The following is a 23,426-nucleotide window of genomic DNA, read 5'->3' as shown; positions in this document are numbered from 1 at the left end:
CCATTGAGAACTTGAAGCACGTCTGGAAGCAGGCCCATCAGGACAGCATCTTATACTTCCTAAGCCTGTCCTTGGCAAAGCAACGAGGGCCTCTGTACCGAGGTGATCAACACTGATTGCAAACAAACAGGATCTTCTGTTAAGCCTTTTCCATGTAAATATGTCTCTGCTCAGGAAAGAAATCGATCTCCTATTAAGCTCTATCACGTGAAAGCAGCTGGCCCACAGGACGCTGGGACATTCCCGTTTCCTTCCCACTCCTTCCTACCTTCCACCACCCACACCCACACCCACACACACGCACTCCCCTTACGTTGTGTCAACAGGCAATTCCAAACTGTCATTATTTTGCTCATTAGAGAACACAGTAAATACCTGATTGCCATAGAAAGCACTAGAAATAGCCAGGCCTCTCCTTCCTTACTCCCAGAATACCAGTTCAAAAAGGCTCAGACACGAAATTCTCTCTAAGAAGAGGAGTATCAGAGAACCCCCGATGTGGGCCAGCAAGCAGGCAGGGGCCCGCTGTTGAAGCCAGCCATTCACTCTGTGTTGTGTGACGGGTCCAGGTCCTCAAAACCTTACATTCTCGCAGACTAAACGAACAGGCACACGACCCCGACATACGGGGAAATGAGGTCACCAGCATTAAACAGATAGAAGGGAGAGAGTAAAATGAGCCCCATGGATAAGAGGTCAGCAAGCGTGTAAACGGGATCTCGTTCAAGGAGCTGCCCGGTCACAGAGATGGCAGAGAAAGGGTGAAAGGACGAGCAGAGGTATAGCCTCTCTGCCTTGCACAAAATCACCCCCCCAGCAGAGTCAGTATCTGTTCAGGTAACAGCTGAAGGACCTGGGTTGCAATCCAGGAGTATCGACAGCGAGCAGGTTAGCTGATAGGGCCCATGCGTGTGCAATTGCACCAAGATTGTTTTTCAAATCAGAAAACCCCACTTTTCTCTCCATACATTTTTATCCCCACAGAAGAGTAGGTTCCTTTTGTTTTTCTCTCCTTCATCCATTTTCTATCAACCCCCCTCCAATCACGCTTCCATTCCTCCCACTCTACCAAAACCACTCGTCGAGGCCGAGGACGCCTCCCCACAAGGCCAAATCCGATGGTTAATTCTCTGTTCGTGAGTTACGTGACTTACCAGTAGCAGTGGGCACGGCGGATCCCTCTTGCGTCCTCCGTGGAAGCGCTGCTGCCACCTGAGTCCAGGACAGCACACCCTCCCGGCTCTCCTCCTCATCACAGTCAGGGCCCCTCCTTCCAATCTCCTTGATAGTTTTCCTTCATCTGCCCGAGGTCTGGGCGCTACAGTGTCCCAGAGCTCAGCTCAAGGCCTCCTCTCTACCATCCACAGTCACTTCCTGTAGCTCTCGTCTTGTCCATGGTTTGAGGTGTCTTATGCTGAGGACACCTGTGTTTCTCCCTGTACCCTGGACCTCAGCTCTAAAACTGGTACAACCCTCCAGCCCACTCAGCAGCTGCACATGGATGTCGAACATGCTAACACACCCAGAACTGACTTTCTGACGTTCCCTCCGAACCTGCTCCATTGATGACCTTCCTCAGCTGAGTCAGAGGCAACTCCGACCTTCCAGAGCTCAGGCCGAAACCCCTGGAATCAACCATGATGACTTTCTTTCTCATCTCACGGTCAACCAAATGGATGTGAAATCCCTGCCCTTAGAAGATACATCTTCTCCTGGGAGCAGAAGGAGGGAGAGAACGAAAGCAAATTTCACGGCGCGTTAGAAGATGTGTCCTGAGGACCGTGACAGGAGAGGCAACCCCTTCTCCTCCAAGTAAGGTGAGAACAGGTGGTGAGTGTGGGAAACAGACCTGAAGCTTTGCCTCCATACTCAACCCGGTGTGAGAAAAGAGAGGTGAGGCCCCCCCTCCAGGTGAGACAGGAAAGGAGGGCAGGGTCCGGCTGGAGCGGAGTCACAGGTGAGAACAGCCCCAAGAGGAGAGGGGGTGGAGAACGCCCTCCAGGCACGTGGGGCCCAGGTGACACGGGACGCTTGGCGTGTGAGCTCCCTCCAGCGGCACCTGCTGGTGGGCGTGGGGGGGGGTGGAAGGTGGAGCGTGCCAGGCCCAGGCAGCGTCGTGCAGTGCGGCCGGAGGGCAACAGGGCAGGAGACCGGACGGTGCTGGTGATTAAGTGAAGCGGCGACAAAGGGATCTAGACGGACTACCCAGAAAAGCAAAGCCAGGAAGGTGACGATGAAGCAGCAGGAAGCGGAAGAATGAGTGGACAGAAGGTCTTGGGGAGACGGAGGAAGAGCAGCGACCGGAATGACGGAGCGAGGGCACGAGGACAGGGCCGCACGCCCGGAGAGGAGGTGAGCTACCCGTCCCTCCGCCGTCTTAGTTCTCCGCGCCCGGGGTGAGTCCCAGGACCTAGGAGCAAAGGCCACGCGTGCCAGTGCGAAGCCAACCTGAGCTGGGGGTGCCGGAAGAGGACCTGGCCTCCCTCCCCCTCGCGCAGCAACTGCAAATCCGGCCGCCTGTTCGATCAGGAGGCCAAGACCACACCAGTGATTTTAACAGAAAGGGTTGAATATCAAGGGTTGTTGACAGGATAGTGAAGAGGTGACAGAGATGATAACCAAGGGAAGCAGCCAGCACCCTGAGGGCTGGGAAGCAGAGACAAGGGACCCGGAAGACCCCGAAGCTGAAGGAGGCACCCCGCGGAGCTGGGAGTCAAACCTCTGAGGCGTGGACACTGCGCAGGCGGGACGGGTGCCTCGGGACGTGGCGGGACCTCACGGAGCCGGGATTCAAATGTGTGAAAGGGGCACCGGCTGACGGCTCTGCGACTGTCGAGAGGCAAAGCTGGTTCTATGAAAGTGTGGAAACCCTGCGAGCCAGGAACACCTCCTCCAAGAATGAACTGTCACTGCTGGGCTGCGACCCGCGGCTGGGCCACCACCGTCAGGGACAGGAAGCAAACATCAAGGAACAGGCCCCCTTCTTCCCCCCTCGGGGTTCCCATCTCCTGTGTGCCCCACGATCGGTAGAGCCCAACAAAAAGCCAGTCAGCAAAGGAGAACTGCGGTTTGCAGGGTCTCATCCCGAAGCAGGGCGTGGCACGTGCCGCGGGAGAGGCAAACACAATTTTTTATAATTTTGAAAAAAACACATGTATCCTTTCGGCCCACGTTAGTGTAATGTGAGTTACTGTTCTGGAAGGGACCATGGTAATAACAGGTGGAAGCATACCAAGATACTTTCCCCCAGGACTTCCCTGGTGGCGCAGTGGTAAGAACCCGCCTGCCAATGCAGGCGACACGGGTTCAAGCCCTGGTCCGGGAAGATCCCACATGCCGCGGAGCAGCTAAGCCCGTGCACCACAACTACTGAGCCTGCGCTCTAGAGCCCGCGAGCCACAACTACTGAGCCTGCGCTCTACAGCCTGCGAGCCACTACTGAGCCCACGATTCACAACCACTGAAGCCCACGCACCTAGAGCCCGTGCTCCTCAACGAGAAGCCACCGCAATGAGAAGCCCACGCACCACAATGAAGAGAAGCCCCCACTCGCTGCAACTAGAGAAAGCCCGCGTGCAGCAACAAACACCCAACGCAGCCAAAACTAAATAAATAAATTTTTTTTTTTAAAAAAGATACTTTCCCCCCAAATGATGGAAGCACAATCGTGCATTTTCTCAGTCACCTTTCACATCCATAGAGGTATTCAGGAGTTTATTCCTCTCAAAGTCATTTCTAAGTCTAATGGAGATTTGGCAGTAACACAACAGAACAAAAGCCAGATGCCTCTCTGTCCAACGAGTGACAAGAATCTCCACTACAAGCCAGACCTCTGTCTGCTCTGAAACCTGGCTGTCGCTGAACTGCCTTTAACGTCCGCTCGGTTCGTGGCTTTTCTGCAGTTGAAATGACCTGCTGCCGATATCCGGAGCTCATTCCCGCGAACGCTGTTACACTTACGTGTATCATAGTAGCACGGGGACGTGGCAGAGTCAGGTCTTGCCCCGTTGGGGTAGCCGGGACCTCAGGGCACCAGGACACACTTGCTACATGCCTCAGTGGTTCTGAAAGCTGAGAAATCTGAGTCACGTGTATATCGCTTAGGGACTGAATTCCGCAGAATATACGGAAACACAACTGCAGGAGCTTACCCAATACTGTCCTCACAGAACGTGAGGTCCAGAGGAAGGCAGCTGTGATGGTTAATTTTATGGGTCAGTTTGCCTGCGACCGGGTGCCCAGATGTGTGGCTAAACGTTACTCTGGGTGTGTCTGTGAGGGTGTTTGTGGATGGGACGAACATCTGAGTCGGCGGACTGAGTGACAGATTGCTCTCCAGTGTGGATGGGCCTCATCCAACCTGCCCAGGGCCCGAACAGAACAAGAGTGGGGTGAGGGAGAAGCTGCCCTCTCTGTCTGACCGTGGAGCTGGAACGCTGGTCCCCTCCCTCCCTCAACGTGGGATTTCCCACAGGCTCTCCTGGATCTCCAGCCTTTGGATTCACCACTGGCTCTCCTGCTCGCAGACAGCAGATCATGGGACTTCTCAGCCTCCATAATCAAAGGAATCAATTCCATATATACAGTCTCCTTGTAGGTCTGTTTCTCTGGAGAACCGTGACTAACACAGTGGTTCGAGGCTTGAACAATGACGCCCACGGTGCCATTAAAGAACTGACTCCACCATCTTTAGCATGGGTCTCCCACCGTCAAGACTGCAGGATGGCTGCAAAGCACTGAAGCATCATGACCACTTTCGAGGAAAGGAGAGAGAAAGGGCACCATTTTGGTTAACTAAGTCTGTCTCTCTCTTTTTTTTTTTTCTTTTTTAGAAAAGCAACAGATTTCCTGGAAGTCCCACCCAAAAGACTTCTATCCGTTATTTATTGGTAGAACCTGTCACAAAGCCAACTCTAACTTCAAAGGGCTCCAGGAGAGCAAATAGCTTTTACTGTGCTCACTGCAGCTCTGCACAAAGTAGGGCTCTGTTGGTAAAGGAGGGGAGAATGAAAACAGGGTAAGCAGCTGGCAGTGTCCACACCATACATATATGGCGCATAAACTTTCAGACCTAAAGAAGAAAAATACAAACCAAGTCTTAATGAGACAGTAATCTAATAAAACTACAAAGTTTGACAAAAATACAAAAACTCACGATTTCCTCTTCTCTCAAATCCCACACTCAGGCATGCCACTATGAAAAGATTATGTTATTTAAGATTCACATGATTTGATTTTTATAAAATCTAACTGGCAAAGATAGCTGACAAAGGTTATGCCTGAGCTGGTTACAAGATTATTTCCCCTATGCATAGAAAACCCTGCATAAAGGCAAGCCACAGGGCGGGAGAAGTATTTGTAACATATATAACATAGGACTCATAGCCAGACTATATAAAGAACTATAAGTCAATAAGAAAGAGGCTGGGAAGTCAACAGAAAAAAGTGGACAAAAACCTTGAACAGAAACTTCACAAAAGATAAAATCCAATGGCCATTCAGTACGTATGAAAAATGCTCGACTTTACTTGTCCTCAGCAAAGTGCAAAGTAAAACCACAAAGTGACACACCACGTTAACCCGCCAGAAGAGCTGAAGTGGAAATGACAGAGCACATACCAGGGGAGGCTCGGATGTGGGGCGCCTGGACCCCTCAAATCCTGCACGTGGGATGGTAACCTGGCACAAGCCCTTTGGAAACCTCTTCAGCAGTACCTTCTGAGCACATGCATATCCTGTGCCCCAGAAATTTCTCAGCTTCGTATATACCCTACAGAAATTTATATTCACCAAACAATGCATGTACAACATTCATACACAAACTGGAAACAACTCAACTGTCTACCAAGAGTAGAACCAGAGAGAGCAATGAGAATGAAAGGACCACTCAGACACACAGGATGAATATCAGAAACTGTAAGTTGAGGCAAAGAAATAAAATGTAAAAGGAATCACGTATAACTGACCTCATCTATAAATGGGCAAATTAAAAAACAAGCAAACTCCTTTTCATGGCTGAGTAATATTCCCTTGTATCTACATACCACATCCTCTTTTTCCATTTGTCTGTCGATGGGCATCTAGGTTGCTTCCATGTCCTGGCTCTTGTAAATAGTGCTGCAGTGAACCCTGGGGTGCATGTGTCTTTTTGAATTATGGTTTTCTCAGGGTATATGCCCAATAGTGGGATTGCTGGGTCATATGGTAGTTCTACTTTTAGTTTTTTAAGGAACTTCCATACTGTTCTCCATAGTGGCTGTATCAATTTACATTCCCACCAGCAGTGCAAGAGTGTCCCCTTTTCTCCACATCCTCTCCAGCATTTACTATTTGTAGACTTTTTGATGATGGCCATTCTGAGTGGTGATACCTCACTGTAGTTTTGATTTGCATTTCTCTAATAATTAGTGATGTTGAGCAGCTTTTCATGTGCTTCTTGGCCATCTGTATGTCTTCTTTGGAGAAATGTCTATTTAGGTCTTCTGCCCATTTTTTGCTTGGGTTGTTTGTTTTTTTGATATTGAGCTGTATGAGCTGCTTGTATCTATTTTGGAGATTAATCTTTGTCAGTTGCTTCGTTTGCAAATATTTTCTCCCACTCTGAGGGTTGTCTTTACGTCTTGTTTACAGTTTCCTTTGCTGTGCAAAAGCTTTCAAGTTTCATTAGGTCCCATTTGTTTATTTTTGTTTTTATTTCCATTACTCTAGGAGGTGGGTCAAAAAAGATCTTGCTGTGATTTATGTCAGAGTGTTCTTCCTATGTTTTCCTCCAGGAGTTTTATAGTGTCCAGTCTTACATTTAGGTCTCTAATCCATTTTGATTGTATTTCTGTGTATGGTGTTAGGGAGTGTTCTAATTTCATTCTTTTACATGTAGCTGTCCAGTTTTCCCAGCACTACTTATTGAAGAGACTGTCTTTTCTCCATTGTATAACCTTGCCTCCTTTGTCATAGATTAGTTGACCATAGGTACAGGGGTTTATCTCTGGACTTTCTATCCTGTTCCATTGATCTTCGTAGAGACGTGGATGGACCTAGAGACTGTCAAACAGAGTGCAGTAAGTCAGAAAGAGAAAAACAAATATCGTATATTAATGCCTATATGTGGAACCCAGAAAAATGGTACAGATGAACCAGTTTGCAGGGAAGAAATGGAGACACATATGTAGAGAACAAACGTATGGACACCAAGGAGGGAAAGTGGCAGGGGGGTGGTGCTGGGGTGAATTGGGAGATTGGGATTGACATGTATACACTGATAGGTATAAAATAGATAACTAATAAGAACCTGCTGTATAAAAAATAAATAAAATAAAATTCAAAAAAAAAAAACAAGCAAACTAACTCATTCAGGGAATGACTACTAATGGGTACCAGGTTTCTCTTTGGGGCGATGAAAATGTCCTGATGAAAATCAGGACCATGGCTCTGACTAGAGTGAGGCCGTGAAGAGATTTCTGGGGCGTTAATAACATTCTCTCTCCTGACTTGGATGCTAGTTACTCTGGGAGATGTTCACTTTGAAACAAGTTATGATATGGTACTCTTCTGATTTGTGCACTTTTCTGTATATGTTACATTTCAATAAAAAATTTACAGTAAAGGAAATGTAATCTAGCCCTGAGCCTTGGGAAATAATCTTCAAAGGGCTAAACAAACCCTCAACGGGTAACTGATTAATAATACCTGGGCTTCCCTGGTGGCGCAGTGGTTGAGAGTCCGCCTGCCGATGCAGGGGACGCGGGTTCGTGCCCCGGTCCGGGAGGATCCCACGTGCCGCGGAGCGGCTGGGCCCGTGAGCCGTGGCCGCTGAGCCTGCGCGTCCGGAGCCTGTGCTCCGCAAAGGGAGGGGCCACAACAGTGAGAGGCCCGCGTACCACACTAAAAAAAAAAAAAAAAAAAAAACTGACTCCTGGTATCTCTGCCCCAATCCTAACTCATGCTTTTAAACCACCTCTTATTTTATAAGATCTTATACTTATTCTTGCTGTACACAATGTACAGCCAGCCCAAGGTTGTACCTATCTTTACTGCCAAATTTCTTACAGAAGGATTATATGAGGCTTGTCCTGGGGCTTCTTCTATGGACAAGTCTCCCCATTTGAAACCTAAGAATTATTACTTCAAAAGTATTTAACAGGGCTTCCCTGGTGGCGCAGTGGTTGAGAGTCTGCCTGCTGATGCAGGGGACACGGGTTCATGCCCCGGTCCGGGAAGATCCCACATGCAGCGGAGCGGCTGGGCCCGTGAGCCATGGCTGCTGAGCCTGCGCGTCCGGAGCCTGTGCTCCGCAACGGGAGAGGCCACAGCAGTGAGAGGCCCGCGTACCGCAAAAAAAAAAAAGTATTTAACATTTGAAGTACTCGAGGTTTTATCATCTGCTAAATTTCACATGAACCTTGAGAGCTAAGTGTTCTCTCTCTTTGTAGTAAAACAATAAAAAATAAGTAGAGTCCTGTTGCCCTGAATTTATCCACCAGGTCATTTCCTTCCGTAACTCTGATAACTCCTTTGAATCCGTGGTTTGCAAACTGCTGGTCACAACATTCTAATGAGCTGTGAGCCACTTTAGAGGGTCACAACCAGCATGGTTTTTTTTGTTTTTTTGTTTTTTTAATAAGATAGGTCCAGAAGCAATAAAGGGTGTTATTGCAGGGAGGAAAAGGAGCCAGCAATAGGAATCCCCCAAGTTCAAAGCTACCAAACACTTTCTTTCATATAAAAAGACAATTGTATTTCTACAGTATTTACTGGTGTCAAATCCCGGGAGAATCTAAAGGGCTAGAGTGGGTCAGGAGATCACCAGAAGGAAAAACTTAACATTAAGAAGTCGCACTGCTATCAACCCTATTTTCTATTGCTCCAAGTTCTCCCTGAGAGTTCAGAGTCGCAGCGTACCCTACACGCTGTTGCTAGTGACAGCTGCCTTCTGAGCTCTGGCCTCTCGGGACTCCTCCTCCTTCCTACAAGATCAGGACCGTCCTTTCTCTCTCCCCGCTGTGTGTCAATTGTCTTTGGCCTCAGCCTTCTTTTCCTGGTTTTCCCCAAAGGCTAGAATCACAGCCATGACCTCCAGACTGCCGCAGCCCCATGCTGCAGTGCTAAAAAATACTGCTCAGTCTTTGCAGTTGGCAAGAACACTCCTAAGAAAAGCAGTATTTGCTTCTGAGGGAAAACCAGTGTTTCACTAAATATGAATCCAGAAAGACACGACTCCTTTGGAACGGAGTCTGAGCAGGTGGGAGATAGAAAGGGAAAAATACACTTAGTTCAGGATTGTGACTGATTTTCAAAGACAGGCCTTTATTGTTTTAGAAATAGCTAAAAATAGAAATACGTAGCATCTGGGGAACAAAAATTTTCATGATATGGAGACTGCGAGAGGTCATTTTTTAACACACCCCCATGATGTCTGCAATCCTCTGAAGATCTTTCCCTTCAGGGAAACGGAAGACTTTCCCACAAGATCAACGTCTTCCAACCTAAGCCCCAAATGACCAACGTTCACAGCACTGCAGAATACAGTACAACCCTTTTTTCCAACCATCTATCCACACTGATCAGTTTTAGAAGATACTGGTGTCACATGACGCAGTTTCTTCTTTGTGGTGGAATATTAACTAACAGCAAATGGGAAGACAACACGAAATTCGCCGACTACCATGCTGACCGGGAATTAAAAAAGAAGTGACCTGGGGAGTGTTCGTTCACAATATTTATAAACAAGTCCTATACAACAAGACTACATAAGAGAAGTCTAGACTGTTGTCGCATCTTATGAAAGTCTGTCTCTTATTTGCTCTAGTAAGCTCTCTTCGGTTGTAATTTAATAAGAAGAAACGGTTTCTAAAGCAGGCAAGGAACCCTGATTCAACTTAGGACAGCAGCCCTCAGCCACCATCGCACACATGACCAGCGGACACGATCAGCCAGGCACAGCCACAGACCCCACAAGTGGCCAAAACCGGCTTTCGAGGCTTCCCAAGAGGGGCCAGAAGAAGTGACCGTGAGCCCACCTGCACCCGCGCAGCTGACCCCAGCCCCACCACATTCTCGATCCTTCTAAACTCAGAACTGGCTCAAAGTGTGAGCAGCTATAGAGCCTGGACACAGTAAATGCTTAACAGATGCTCCTGCTAGCACTGCCGACGCTGCTACCGCCACCACTGTTCTCGTCACGTGAGCCCACGCTGACCCTGACGACAGGCTGGGGAAAGCTACTTTGTCTTCACTCTAACAACAAGGACACAACTGTTATTTACTGCGCTCTTACTTGCCAGGCAGCGTGCTAAGCGTTTTCTTTTACTTAAATACAACAGTGATGCGCCATGAGGTATGTACAAGTATCACCACCATTTGCAGATAAGGAAGCTGAGGCTTAGAGAGAGGAAGTGACTTGCTCAAGGTCATACACACATACTCACATCCTTGCGTGCATGGCTGGGGAGCTGCAGTAGGAGGGGAGTTAGCTCTGACTTCGGAGCCCCACTCCTACCTCTAGCCGGAAGTGCCAATCCACCCGCTCAGGCAGCTTTCTATTCCGCCCCCCTCCGCCTCTATCCATTGAGTCCTCTCAACCTCTAAAGCGCAGTGACTCGTCACAATTACCTGGAGGTGACACTGCAAGATTCAAAAGAAATCCTCGTTTGTGCAAAATCAGACGCAGGACCTACTGTCTCGGGCAGCGGCCAAGAGCCCTGGCATAGCCTCCTCTTCTACGGGGCGGGGCGGAGGTGGGACAGCCGGCCACCACCCGTCTCGGGGGGATGACGCTCACGGCAGTCCTGTTCTAGGAAGAACCAGCGGCAGCGCGACATCCCCGTTCGTGGCTTGACAATCCATTTCCCTACCTTGAACCGTGATGCGCTGGGGTTACTGAATTTGAACTCGTGTTGGTTTAATGTACCATCTTTGTGTTCCGAACTTCTACTTCCTGTTAGTTGTATCTGTCCCCAGAGATGACCAATACTAAAATTTACACACTTTAAAAGATAAAAAGCAAGCTCTGAAATGCAAGAAAAATAACACGTAACAGGAGTAACATTTACATTCAAATCTATTGCAAGATGGCAAAAGTTCAGCAACATTTAAGGACTATCAAGTTTCATTAAATGGTTCCATGTTTTTGTTGAAAAATATAAAAATATTTTTCTATAAACACTTCATAAGAGGCAATGTGAAAATTACCATATTTTACAGAAATAATTAAGTCCATCCTCAAATGTTCCTTTTTAGTCCTCTAACTGCAACTTGCAGGTCTAGAGGGGAAAAATTATTTTAAACCCTGTCCTGTGACTGTTGTCTACACATTTAAATTATGGGAAAAAGTCTTTAGAACTTAATTTTTCGACTATTTAAAATAAAAGCAAGACACAAAAATCACTGGGCGGTCAGATGTGACATGAGAGCCAACACAGTTCTTAAAACCAAGAGTTGCATTAGGCAGAACTCAGAGACCAGAAATTCCTTTTTCTTCTTCCCTCGTGCCTGTTGGCAATTCCTCAAGTCCACGCCAGGCTTCCTTAAGTTTCTTGTGATATTCACGGGCCACACACAGATCTCATAGTGCATTGTACTCCACACATTTCGAGGGATCTGTAGGAAAGTGCTTCTGGCAAATGGTCATTAACCTCTTCAATCCCTAAGAAAATAAAAATAAATAGCGGCTGGTTAGCATACGGTTAAACTATTCTCAATAGCCCTCCTCTGTACTCACTCCAGCTTACCAACGGCCCCGCTAAACAGCAGCAGTCCCCTCAACACCACCCAGATGTACACGGAGAGAAAGATTTAATCGTGTGCACTCAGAGAAAGGTACAAGATGGTCATAGCTTGTTCACAAAAACAGTAACATCACAAGTCCCAGAAACAACCCAAATGTCCATCAGAGGAGAATATGTGAACAAGCTTTAGTATGCTCACAAATGGAACATACTACATCAGTAAAAATGAATTACCCAGAGCTACAATTTAGCCTTTCTCCACCAGGTTCCAATAGAGAATTAAGCCCTGCTGGCTAGCCTAAAGCATCCAATATATGTCATGAGACAGCTCCTCTCCGATGTACCCTAAAAGGGTGCTACATGTGTCCCATCCTTGGGAGAAATGAGAAAACAGGCACTCAGTCATCTTCTGTGTTCTACGGCCCAGATGAGGAAATCTGGTTGAGAACAATGGATATACAGGAATCTTAGAATGTTAAATGTAAGAAGCAAGTGGCAAGGAAGGGGCTTCCCTGGGGGCGCAGTGGTTAAGAATCTGCCTGTCAATGCAGGGGACGCGGGTTCAAGCCCTGGTCCGGGAAGATCCCACATGCCGCAGAGCAACTAAGCCCGTGCTCCACCACTACTGAGCCTGCACTCTAGAGCCCACGAGCCACAACTACAGAAGCCCGCGTGCACCTAGAGCCTGTGCTCTGCAACAAGAAGCCACCACACTGCCAACGAAGAGCTGCCCCCGCTCACAGCAACTAGAGAAAGCCCGCGGGCAGCAACGAAGACCCAACGCAGCGCCCCCCCCCCCCAAAAAAAAAAGCAAGTAGGGCTTCCCTGGTGGCACAGTGGTTGAGAGTCTGCCTGCCGATGCAGGGGACGCGGGTTCATGCCCCGGTCCGGGAGGATCCCACGTGCCGCGGAGCGGCTGGGCCCGTGAGCCGTGGCCGCTGCGCCTGCGCGTCCGGAGCCTGTGCTCCGCAACGGGAGAGGCCGCAGCAGTGAGAGGCCCGCGTACCGCATTTAAAAAAAAAAAAAAAAAAAAAAGCAAGTGACAATATATACAGTATTATTATACCATTTAAAACTTTTTTATTACATATAATTTTAATTTTTACAGGTTACTTTCCATTTACAGTTATTACAAAATATTGGCTGTCTTCCCTGTGTTGTACATCCCTGAGCCTGTCTTACACCCAACAGTTTGTACCTCCCCCTCCCCTATACAGCCTTTCTCCCTGCCGCCCTCCAACTGGTAACCACTGGTTTGTTCCCTGTGTCTGTGTGAGTCTGCTTGTTTTTGTTATGTTCACTAGTCTGCTGCATCTTTAGACTCCACATGTCAGTGACGTCACTGTCTCTCTCCAACTTGTTTCACTTGGGCAAAACGCCCACAAAGTCCGTCCCTGCGGCTACAAAGGGCAAAGTTCCACTCTTCATGGCTGAGTAATATTCCATTGTGTATATGTACCACCTCTTCTATCCATTCATCTGTTGATGGACACTTAGGCTGTTTCCATGTCTTGGCTACTGTATATAGTTCTGCTATGAACATTAGGGTACATGTATCCTTTTAAATTAGTGTTTTTGGGTTTTCCTGGATATATACTCAGGAGTAGAATTGCGGGGTCATATGGTAGTTCTATTTTTAGCTTTTTAAGACACCTCCTAATGCTTTCCACAGCGGCTGCACCAATTCACATTCCCACCAACAGTGTACAACAGTTCCCTTTTCTCCTCATCCTTGCCAACATCTGTTATTTGTAGACTTTTTAATGACAGCCATTCTGACAGGTGTGAGGTGATATCTCAGTGTGGTTTTGATTTGCATGTCCCTGATGATTAGCAACGTTGAGCATCCTTTCATGGGCCTGTTGGCCATCTGCATTTCCTCTTTGGAAAAATGCCAGTTCAGTTTTCCTGCCCATTTTTTAAGCGGGCTATTTGTCGAGCTGTATGAGCTGCTTATATATGTTGGGTATGAATCCTTTATTGGTTATATCATTTGCAAATATTCCCTCTCTAAAAAGGTTGTCTTTTAGTTTTGACAATGGTTTCCTAAAGCTTATAAGTTTAATTAGATCCCATTTGTTTATTTTTGTTTTGTTTCCATTACTCTAAGATGGATTCAAAAAATATTGCTTCAATTTATGTCAAAGAGTGTTTTGCCTGTTTTCCGCCAGGAGTTTTATAGTATTTGGTCTTACACTTAGGTCTTTAACCCATTTTGAATTTAATTTTTGTATATGGTGTTAGAAAATGTTCTAATTTCATTCTTTCATATGTAGCTGTTCAGTTTTCCCAGCACCACTTATTGTAGAGACTGTCTTTTCTGCACTGTATATCCTTGCTTCCTTTGTCGTAAATTAATTGACCATAAGCCATGGGTTTATTTCTGGGTTTTCTATCCTGTTCCATTGATCTATGTGTCTGTTTTCATGCCAGTATCATAATGTTTTGATGAAAGTCATGGAGCATAATTCCTCCAGCTCTGTTCTTCTTTCTCAAGATTGTTTTGGCCATTTGGGGTCTTTTGTGCTTCCATACAGATTTTAAAATTAGTTGTTCTAGTTCTGTGAAAAATGCCATTGGTATTTTGATAGGGATTGCATTGAATCTGTACATTGCCTTGGGTAGTATGGCCATTTTAACAACACTGATTCTTCTACTATTATACCATTTTAATACAACTCAAAAACAACTTAAAAATAATATATTGCTTAGAAATACACACATAACATGGTGGAATCATTTCTGAAAAAGCAAGGAAATGACAAATTGTGGATAATGGTTACCTCTGGGGTACAGGAGGAAAATACAGATTCTATGATCTTCAGAAAGTTCTAGTTCTTAAGCTGGGATTAAGGCCTTTACACATTTATCTTATTCTTTGCTTCATAACGTACATATCACATGTATTCCTTTTTACGTACCAGATATTACATGATAAAAAAAATGTACTATAATCATAAAAACTAGCACAAACATGACCTGGCCAATTCTGCAGAATGTAGTCTTAGTACTACTACACCACCTTTGTTCTGGACCTTTGGCATCTGTTACCATGGCCTTCAGTTCTTTTAGACAAATGCAATACACACCACAAATTCCCATGATGTCACAAATTTCATGTGCTTTCTATCTCTTCTACAATTTGGCCAGTTCTCATCCAGTCTATAACTTCATAGTGATATTTTTAACTGATGACAAGAACTGTCACAATTCAGATTCAATCAGTCCCTTTCAACTCATCCTTCAGTCTGTGACCTTTTAAAATCCTTAGCGGGCATTTTATTTTCAGTTATTCTTAGCTTTCTCATCCACCAGCGAGCAAACATGCCTCTAAGTCATTATCCAAATTCACAAACAGGCCAGGGACAAGGGCAGAAACCTGCGATGTGCCACTATCGATCTCCCCAGAACAATTCTGCAAGTTTTACAACTAGCATTGAATCCTACTTACTCTTTTATCTACCAACCTACAAATGTCCTTGTTTACATGGAGAGATTTTGTCCGATGTCATATTGAAATCTAGACATCTATAGCAATATTGATAAGTTATTAAAAACGACAACCAAGAACAGCAGCACTTAATTTTAATAATCTCCAAAGCAATTTTTGGCACAAATTATTTTAAGGTTTCTCACCCTGCATTCACAAAAACTGAAACGACCCAGTTCCTATCACAGTAAGAAGAACAATGAAATGCCATCAGAGGCCAAAGGCTGACTATGTTCAGGTCTATATTAGATATGAAAAAATATATAGCACACTGCCTGGTACTTAACTAGTATTCCCCCCAAATTCATTTTCTTTCCTAAAAATGATACAATGAAATATCATCTGCTCTTAAAAGAAGAAAGAGTTTCATGACCCAGTGGGAAAAGCAGAGTATATTGCTGGAATTATACAGTCTAATAACAGAAAAGTGCATCTAGAAGTCTGAGCAGGAAGGGTAAACCCCCTCAAAATACATACTAATGTTAACAGGTAGTGAAAACATCACCAAAGATCTAGAACTCTTACGCTGTAATTACCTACATATTCAAACAACACTTAAGCTAAGTGAAATCACCAAGAACAAAACAAAACAATGAGGTAAGAAGCCTGCCAAATCTCTTTGGTCTCACAGTAAGCAGATAACACAAATATAAATGACTTCTATGAAGTGAGCTATAATCTAAGAGACGCAACGTCAGAGAAACATGATTTTCAAACATTTTACGGCAAGTCCTTTGCGGGCTCACAGACGGTCCGTATTGGGCTATCTAAGGAGAGGCGGCGTGCAGGGAGGTCATCTTTCAGCCGGTCTCCAGGAAGGAAGACCTTTGCCAGCAAGTGCGAAGCGAGCCCAGGGCGTCTGCTCTGTGCCTGATCGGGGGTTCGCTTTAGGACAAAGACCTTTCCCTCGCACAGGCCACCTTCTCCTGCTGTGAATCCTGATCATGTGCCTGCAGAATTGGATCTGTAGCCATGGAGATGTACGCGATAGCATTAAAAGGGTCCTCAGTCTCCTGAAGGAATAGGTGAGAAGAGAGGCAAAGCTAGGAAAGGGAACAGTCCAATGAAAGACTCAGCAGCGTGAACCTGCAGCAAAGCACAGCAAGAACTATTACGAGCCAGTGAAAGGCAAACAGATGCTAAGACGGCTGGGGGTCGTTTTCCTTACACCGTAGGAATCAGAACTTTAGGTGTTTGTGCCTTACTGCAGGCGTCGTGATGCTTATTTACGCTCACCGAACAGATGCTGTGCTTAAAGAATAAATACTAAGAGTACCCTGTGTGAAATCTTAGCTGTCAAACAGTTGTGGAACTCAACAGTCTCCATCGTAAACAGTTACCGTGGAACGTTACAGTGAATTTTTGCCATAAGGGCCGACAGCACCCAGCACAGAGCTTTAAAGGGCCATAATCTGATGATAACATAGGAGTATCCTCCAAATGGAAACAAATCTTTTCCGTTAGGTCCCTCAGGATTTTAGTTTCAAATTGCTTGGGGATGCTTAAACCAGTAAGACAAGGAGCTGCTTAGCTTAACTTATTGCAAATAGCTTTTTAAAAACAAGTAGTATTTTTAAATATAATTTTCACTTTTATAAAAGCAATACATTTATTTAATAAAACCTTTTTCAGTGCCTACTATGTGCCAAGCACTGCTCTAGGCTCTGGGAACAGAGCAGGAGAAAAAAAGAGAAAAAACCCTCACCCTCACTGAGAATATATTCTAATAAAGGCAGACGGATGAGAAATAAAATATGTAAAACGGACAAGAAACAAAATGAATATGTAAATATCTAACGTGTTGGATGGCGGCAAGTGCTATGGAGAAGGTCAGGCAGGCAAGAGGCGTGTGTGGATGTGGGAAGTGACCGGAAGGGCTCTGGCTCTCCCTGAACTAGGGAGCCACTGTAGGGCTCTGAGCAAGAGAGCATCACAGTCTGGTTTGTATTTTAACTGGATCCCTCCGGGTGCGGTTCAGAGACTGAACAGAAGAGGGGCAAGGAAAGAAGCGCAGAGAGGAGACACTGCAGTCATCCAGAGAAGACAGGCAGGTGCCAGACGCAGACGGTGGCAGTGCAGGTGGTACGAAGGGATCACCCCAGATGTAATCTGAACATGGGACAATCACGGCTTGCTGACACGACGTGGGCTGAGACCGAGGGAGAAAAGCCCAGGGCAACCCCATGTTCTGTGTGCACGTTGTTGTATATATTTTTAAAATCATATAGTTCCTTTATCAAATAATAGCAGTCCCCTGCTTCACCCTTTCCAGTCCCTAATTCCATCACCCAAAAGGCAACCACTCCAAACCTCTTAAGCCTTTCTTCTGGCATTGACTGCCGTATCTCTAGATACTACATGCTGACAGTGCTTGATTTTTCTCCAGTTTTTATTTTGCTGCCTCCTACGAAAGGTGAGGATATCACCTCTTACACTACGTGCACCGGCCCCGCCTACGCACACACGCGCCTTTCTCCCCCTCTCCTCCCCCAAGTCACAGCTCTCAGTGAGCACAACGTTTAGGACATACCTCATAATGTCTACACAATACTGTCCAACACAGAGCCAATACCCTTTTTCTTGGGTATTCTTCCCCATCTTTTTGCTTTTCTGTGTAGATATCAATTCATTCTCCAACAGGGAGACCACTCTCAATATGACCAAACACATCAGGTAGTCCATCTGTTCCATTTTTTTCCTGCAGCCCTCTGTCTTATCTGTCCCAACCTAGATCAGCTGAATTCCACACCTCCTTGTACTGCTACAACCCTAGAGCATCCCTTCAACCTTCAACCTGGGAATTCCTTTTGCCCTGCTCCTGGGCTGGATCTTTGTTTGCTTCCCTCATTCTGGTGGAGCACATCCTCAAGTATCAGCAACGTAACACAGTGGAGTTAAGACTAACCAAGTTCAAATCCCAATTCCACCACTTACCAGCTGTGTGACCTTGGGAAATTACTTTTCCATGCCTAAGTCTCCCCACTTGTAAAACAAAGAAATCACAGTATCGTCCTCTTACTACATATGTGAGAGAGAGGATATATATGTGCTAAGTTGCTGCAGTGAGCACACAGTAAACACCATATAAGTGTTAGCTACAATGATAATGATTCCAGAGAATGGGTATGTGACACGAGATGGGTCACATTTTTGAGACTTTTCCTGTCTGAAAATATCGTTAACCTATACTCACACTTGACTGTTCATGTGGGAATAGAATTCTGAGTTGGAGACTTTTTCCCTTACTAATACAAAGGCATTGCTCCACTGTCTTCCAGCTTCCAGAACCGTTAATAAGAAGTATGAGGGCATTTTAATTCCTGAGTCTTCATAAGTGACCTGTTTCTCTTCTCCAGAAGCACTGAAAATCTCTTTATCCTTGGCCTCCAATATTTGATTATATTGAGCCTTGATGTGAGATCCTTCCTATTCATTTGCTATGAATTCAGTGAGCCGGTTTTTTCATGCTAGAAATGCATGTCCTTCAGCTCTGGGAATTCTTCCTGCATTAATTCTTTATTTCCTGCCCTCCTATTTCTCTGTTCTCTTTTTCCTGGAATTTGAATAGTTGCAGACCTTATAGACTGACTCTTTCGTTCTCGTATCTTTCATAGTTCTGAGATTTCCTCAACTTTATCTTATAACCCTTTTATCTAATTTTTAAATTTCTGCTATAATGTTTAACTTCTGAAAGTTTGTTTTAACTCTCTTTTTGTAGCTATTGTTATTTCATAGTTACAACCTTATCTAAGGATATTAATTTTTTAATCAAAGGGTTTTTTTCTGTTCCCTATGCTATAAAATTCAGTTTCTCTCAACTCCTTTTATTTTCCATGTGTTTTGGTCTCTGTCTTTCATGTTGGAAACTTTCCCTGAATGTCTGACGATCCTAGGTGAACATGCATATTTATGAGTAAGGCAATAAGGAGCTAAAGGAAACTCACCGAATGGGCAGGGCTCATCAATGGAACTTCATTTTAGGACAATATGGCAGCAAGTTAGTTTTTTCATTAGCAGAATACTAATTGTTAGTAACTGTACATCTTTTCTCTTGGGTCAGTTCTCAGAGAAGAACCCTCCTGTTTCCTGAGGTGGGAGAACAGCCTGGCTGCCAGCATCAGAGGCACCAGTGGAGAAAAGGAACAAGAGGTCTCACCTGTCAACACACAGACTCTCACTTGAGTTGCCTGTTTTGAGTAGGGCATCTCACCCTGCCTGAGGCTACAAATCCCTCAGAAAGTTAACCTGTTTTCTGCTATAAGGGAGAAAGGCAGGAGGGCCCACTTGCACAGGGTAGAAGGAACCTCTGGACTACTTATCATAATTCTCAACCACTCCTTCATTTTCAGTCCCATCCCATGGTCCAGTCTTTTTTGTTTGTTTGTTTTGAAGATTTTTTTTGATGTGGACCATTTTTTAAAGTCTTTATTGAATATGTTACAATATTGCTTCTGTTTTATGTTTGGTTTTCTTGGCCACGAGGCATGTGGGATCTTAACTCCCCAACCAGGGATCAAATCTGCACTCCCTGCATTGGAAGGTGGAGTCAACTGGACTGCCAGGGAAGTCCCTGGTCCGGTCTTTTAGAAGTACCTAGAAGTCCCGTGTCTTGAGCCTTTCCAGATTCTACAGAGTCCTCATTAATGGCTCCTCAGTGACTTTCTCCCCATACAATATTTAACTAAAACTGATTCTTAAAAAAATCAGTACCGTTTTTAGGAAAACATTCTGCATTTAACAGTCTAACTGATGAACTGTACACTTAAAAATGGTTAAGATGGTAGAGCTGAATAAAGATTTTCTTTAAATGGTTAAGATGGTAAAATTTATGTCATATATATTTCACCACAACTTTTTGGGCCTCTCACTGTTGTGGCCTCTCCCGTTGCGGAGCATAGGCTCCAGATGCATAGGCTCAGCGGCCATGGCTCACGGGCCTAGCCACTCCGCGGCATGTGGGATCTTCCCAGACCAGGGCACGAACCCGTGTCCCCTGCATCGGCATGTGGACTCTCAACCACTGCACCACCAGGGAAGCCCTCACCACAACTTTTAAATAACCTAATTGCAAGCATTACAGCATATTCTAGATAAGGCATAAAAATATCAATTACATATACAGTTTGGTGTATCACAGTATGTGATATAGGATACAAATCCTGGATAGAGTTGTTTATATCCAGAAAAATCAATGAACCATTAAAACAATCAACCTGCATCAACTCAAAAAAAAAAAACAATTTTTCGTCATTGCAGAAAACAAATGTTTTTTAAAACCAAACCAAATTACAATCATACCCTTTTAGCTAGATCTGCCTTTTATTTTATAAACTATCATCAGTTAATAGGACTTGAGGAAGACTTTTTTTGTTTTTAAGGAATCTCCTTACTGAAGTACAAGGAAGACATTTTATCAATTATTTCTGTTCCTGTCACTAGTGTACCCTATAAGAACGAAGTCTTGAAAACGAAAGCTCAGATATGTTTAGCGGTGCAGGCTAGGAACATGGAGAACAGGGATAAGTTGAGAACATTTTCCATGCAGCTATTTAAATTCTGTCAACAAACTGCCAAGGTTCTAATAAAGGAATGAATTACCATGAGATATTTAAGTTACTAATTAATCCTAACTTCAGACTAAAGGAATACATATTTGACTCAAAGTGTGATTTCAAAAAATGTGTACTTTATGATGAAAAGTTAACTTCTACAATATCAACTAACATTCATGGCCATGCAGAAAAAGGCCAAGCCTTCAAGAAGTGTCCACAGGAATTCTTTTCTTACAAGTATATGATTAAAATTGAGTTGATCTGAATTACTCATTCTAGACTTTTTAATACCTGATCTGGATCTAGCTACTTGGGATGATGGCAGATGAAGGCAATCTCATGCTGCTTCTAATGAAGAGTCCCAATGCAAGTATTAAATGTATTAAAATATTCAGGATCGGTAGGACTTAGTGGAAAATGAAAGAAAACTAATAGCTTGGGACTAAATCTTCTCCTGGAGTGTATGGCAAGAAACAGAGAGCTGCTCTCAATCTTTACTTGTCTGAATGTTTGATATATAAAAGAACATTATTTCCAGTTCAAAGGTTCATCACTTCACGGAAAGGAACAAATTACAAGTGATAATTCCATTTTGAAAACAGCACTCACATACTTAATGAAGTTAGGTAAAAATGTATGCCAAATGACCAATTTGAGCCAAGATTATATTTATTTGATGACAAGGCCTTCACACTGCAGGGTGATCTGACTTTTTATTTAAAGCATGTGGTTGAGAAATATGAGAGTTAGCACCCCAAGTTAAATGTCTGTTTATCTGCCAGCTGAGACGTGGCACAGTTTAGACCAGCATTCCCCACAATGTGCTTCTACCCAAGGACGGTGTTCTGTAATATTAAAAGGTAATGTATGTGAAAGAGAAATGATAGCATTATTTTTCTTTAAAAATTTGTTTTAATATGCCAGGAAATTATTAAATGGGAAAACAGTTTGTTACCAAAACAACTTGCCTTTAAGAAATGGTTTATCAGAGCCAAGAATGCCAGGAGATAGCATAAGGTCGCTTGACCCACAAATGTGTGACATATAATCTGATGCATAGGGAGTGTTTACCAGCTAACCATGACATGTGCATACAACACATGGATCAAGCCGTGATCACTCACTGCAGTAATGTTTCTGTTATACCATTTTCAGCAATTCACAAACATATTATAAATTTACAAATGTTCCATGAACAACTAAATTTGACAAATTCTAGTACAGGTGAAATATGCCAAAATCTGAAATGCGGATATAAATATCTGACATAAAATGCTGGAATGATGTTTTTACCAGGGAATTTACAAACTTAAGGTTATTGAACACAACTTACCAGAGAAGATTATGGGACATTTTGCCTTTTGGAACAGTGAAAGCTTGAGAAAAATTATTTGGAATGAATATTACTCCTTAATCTTCTAATCCCCAAAGAAACCTGTGTTGAACACAGCACACAGACAGACTAATCTATATGAACCAGGGAGGGTATCCACAGGAAACAAAGGGCATACTCAAACTGGGTAATTTGACGGTCATAGTCCCAAGGACTTTACAAGGGCATGGGCAAGACCGGGACCCATGAGCTGGCAACACTGCAAAGCTGTGGCTAGCCTGTTTTCTAAGGGGGCAAGGGAGCAGAGTGGTTACCAGAAACCCAGAGAGGGTAACTAACTGTACAGAGACAGCTGTGGCCTTGGGTGGAAGGGTGTAGTGACTCTGCAGGGAGGAAGCCAGGGAAATAAATACCCCAAACCCGTTCTTCTCCCACCTACAAAATGCCTTCCAGTCCCTCTCATCGCCTGCCCCATTCATAAGTCAGAGGGCAAGGGAGCCTGTCCATGTTGTTCATAAAAGCCAGGTTTCCAGGGCACAGAACAAGGTGAGGAAGAATGGAGTGGATCTGGAGGGCAAATCACCATGTGATGTCAATTTCAGCTTTTCTTCCTGCTCTTCTTTACCAACAAGTAAAGAACACCCAAGATAAGAACCTTGTCTAGAAATGACTGAATTATAAAGACTCTAAATAATCAAGAACTTCCTTTAATCTGTGTAGAAGAAGCTTTACCCAAATCTGGGCCAAAGGCTACATCCGCATTTGGTAGACCGACCAAAGTCCTTGAAGTTCCTACCAACAACTTCCATCCTCACCCTAGATTTGAGGCTAGCCAATAAGCTATACAACTTCTCTTTGATCTACATGGTGAGCAAACCCTCCCTGTGGTGTGTTTAATTTTTGTGAGAAAGAGAACACTTCAAACAACTTTCACAGTTTAAATTCTACAGAGGTTTGCATAAAACCCAAAGATGAAATCATGTTACAGAAAAGAGCCCCCTGAATTGTTTTTACCACATTTCAGAAAACAGTTACTTCTCACCAATACTTCTACATAAAAAAAATAATTACATATTGCAAGATTTCATTTAAATGATGTCCAAGAACTGGCAAAATTAACCAATAATGACACATATCAAAACCGTGGTTATTTCTGATGGGAGGAGGAATTAGGCTGGGAAAAGGAATGAGGGAAACTTCAGGGGTGCTGCTTGAAACCTCCTATGATCCAGACCTCATTTCATGTCTTCATAAATATCACATATATATGAAGAATCATTGAGCTGTACCATTAAGATTAGTACACTTTAGAGGCTCCACCGTTTACT

General features: G+C 44.4%; 1 protein-coding gene across 4 annotated transcripts in view; it reads right to left on the bottom strand.

Annotated features, from left to right (window-relative positions):
* Positions 1-23,426, bottom strand: part of PRPF18 (pre-mRNA processing factor 18) — a 70,859-nt gene that overhangs the window by 10,403 nt on the left and 37,030 nt on the right. For 3 of the 4 annotated variants that reach the window (XM_059059219.2, XM_059059220.2, XM_067030472.1), the window contains one exon: positions 9,284-11,641. In XM_059059219.2, coding sequence (XP_058915202.1) covers positions 11,561-11,641 — 81 coding nt within the window. In that variant the 3' untranslated portion in view covers positions 9,284-11,560. Of the gene's footprint in view, positions 1-6,044; positions 7,042-9,283; positions 11,642-23,426 lie in introns of those variants that run through there. The other variant, XR_010839903.1, reaches the window with a different exon arrangement.

This window comes from Kogia breviceps, chromosome 3, assembly GCF_026419965.1.
Source record: "Kogia breviceps isolate mKogBre1 chromosome 3, mKogBre1 haplotype 1, whole genome shotgun sequence".
In the NCBI taxonomy this organism is placed as follows: Eukaryota; Metazoa; Chordata; class Mammalia; order Artiodactyla; family Physeteridae; genus Kogia; species Kogia breviceps.
The sequence above is the reverse complement of the archived record's forward strand: the minus strand, read 5'-3'. Positions and strand labels throughout refer to the sequence as shown.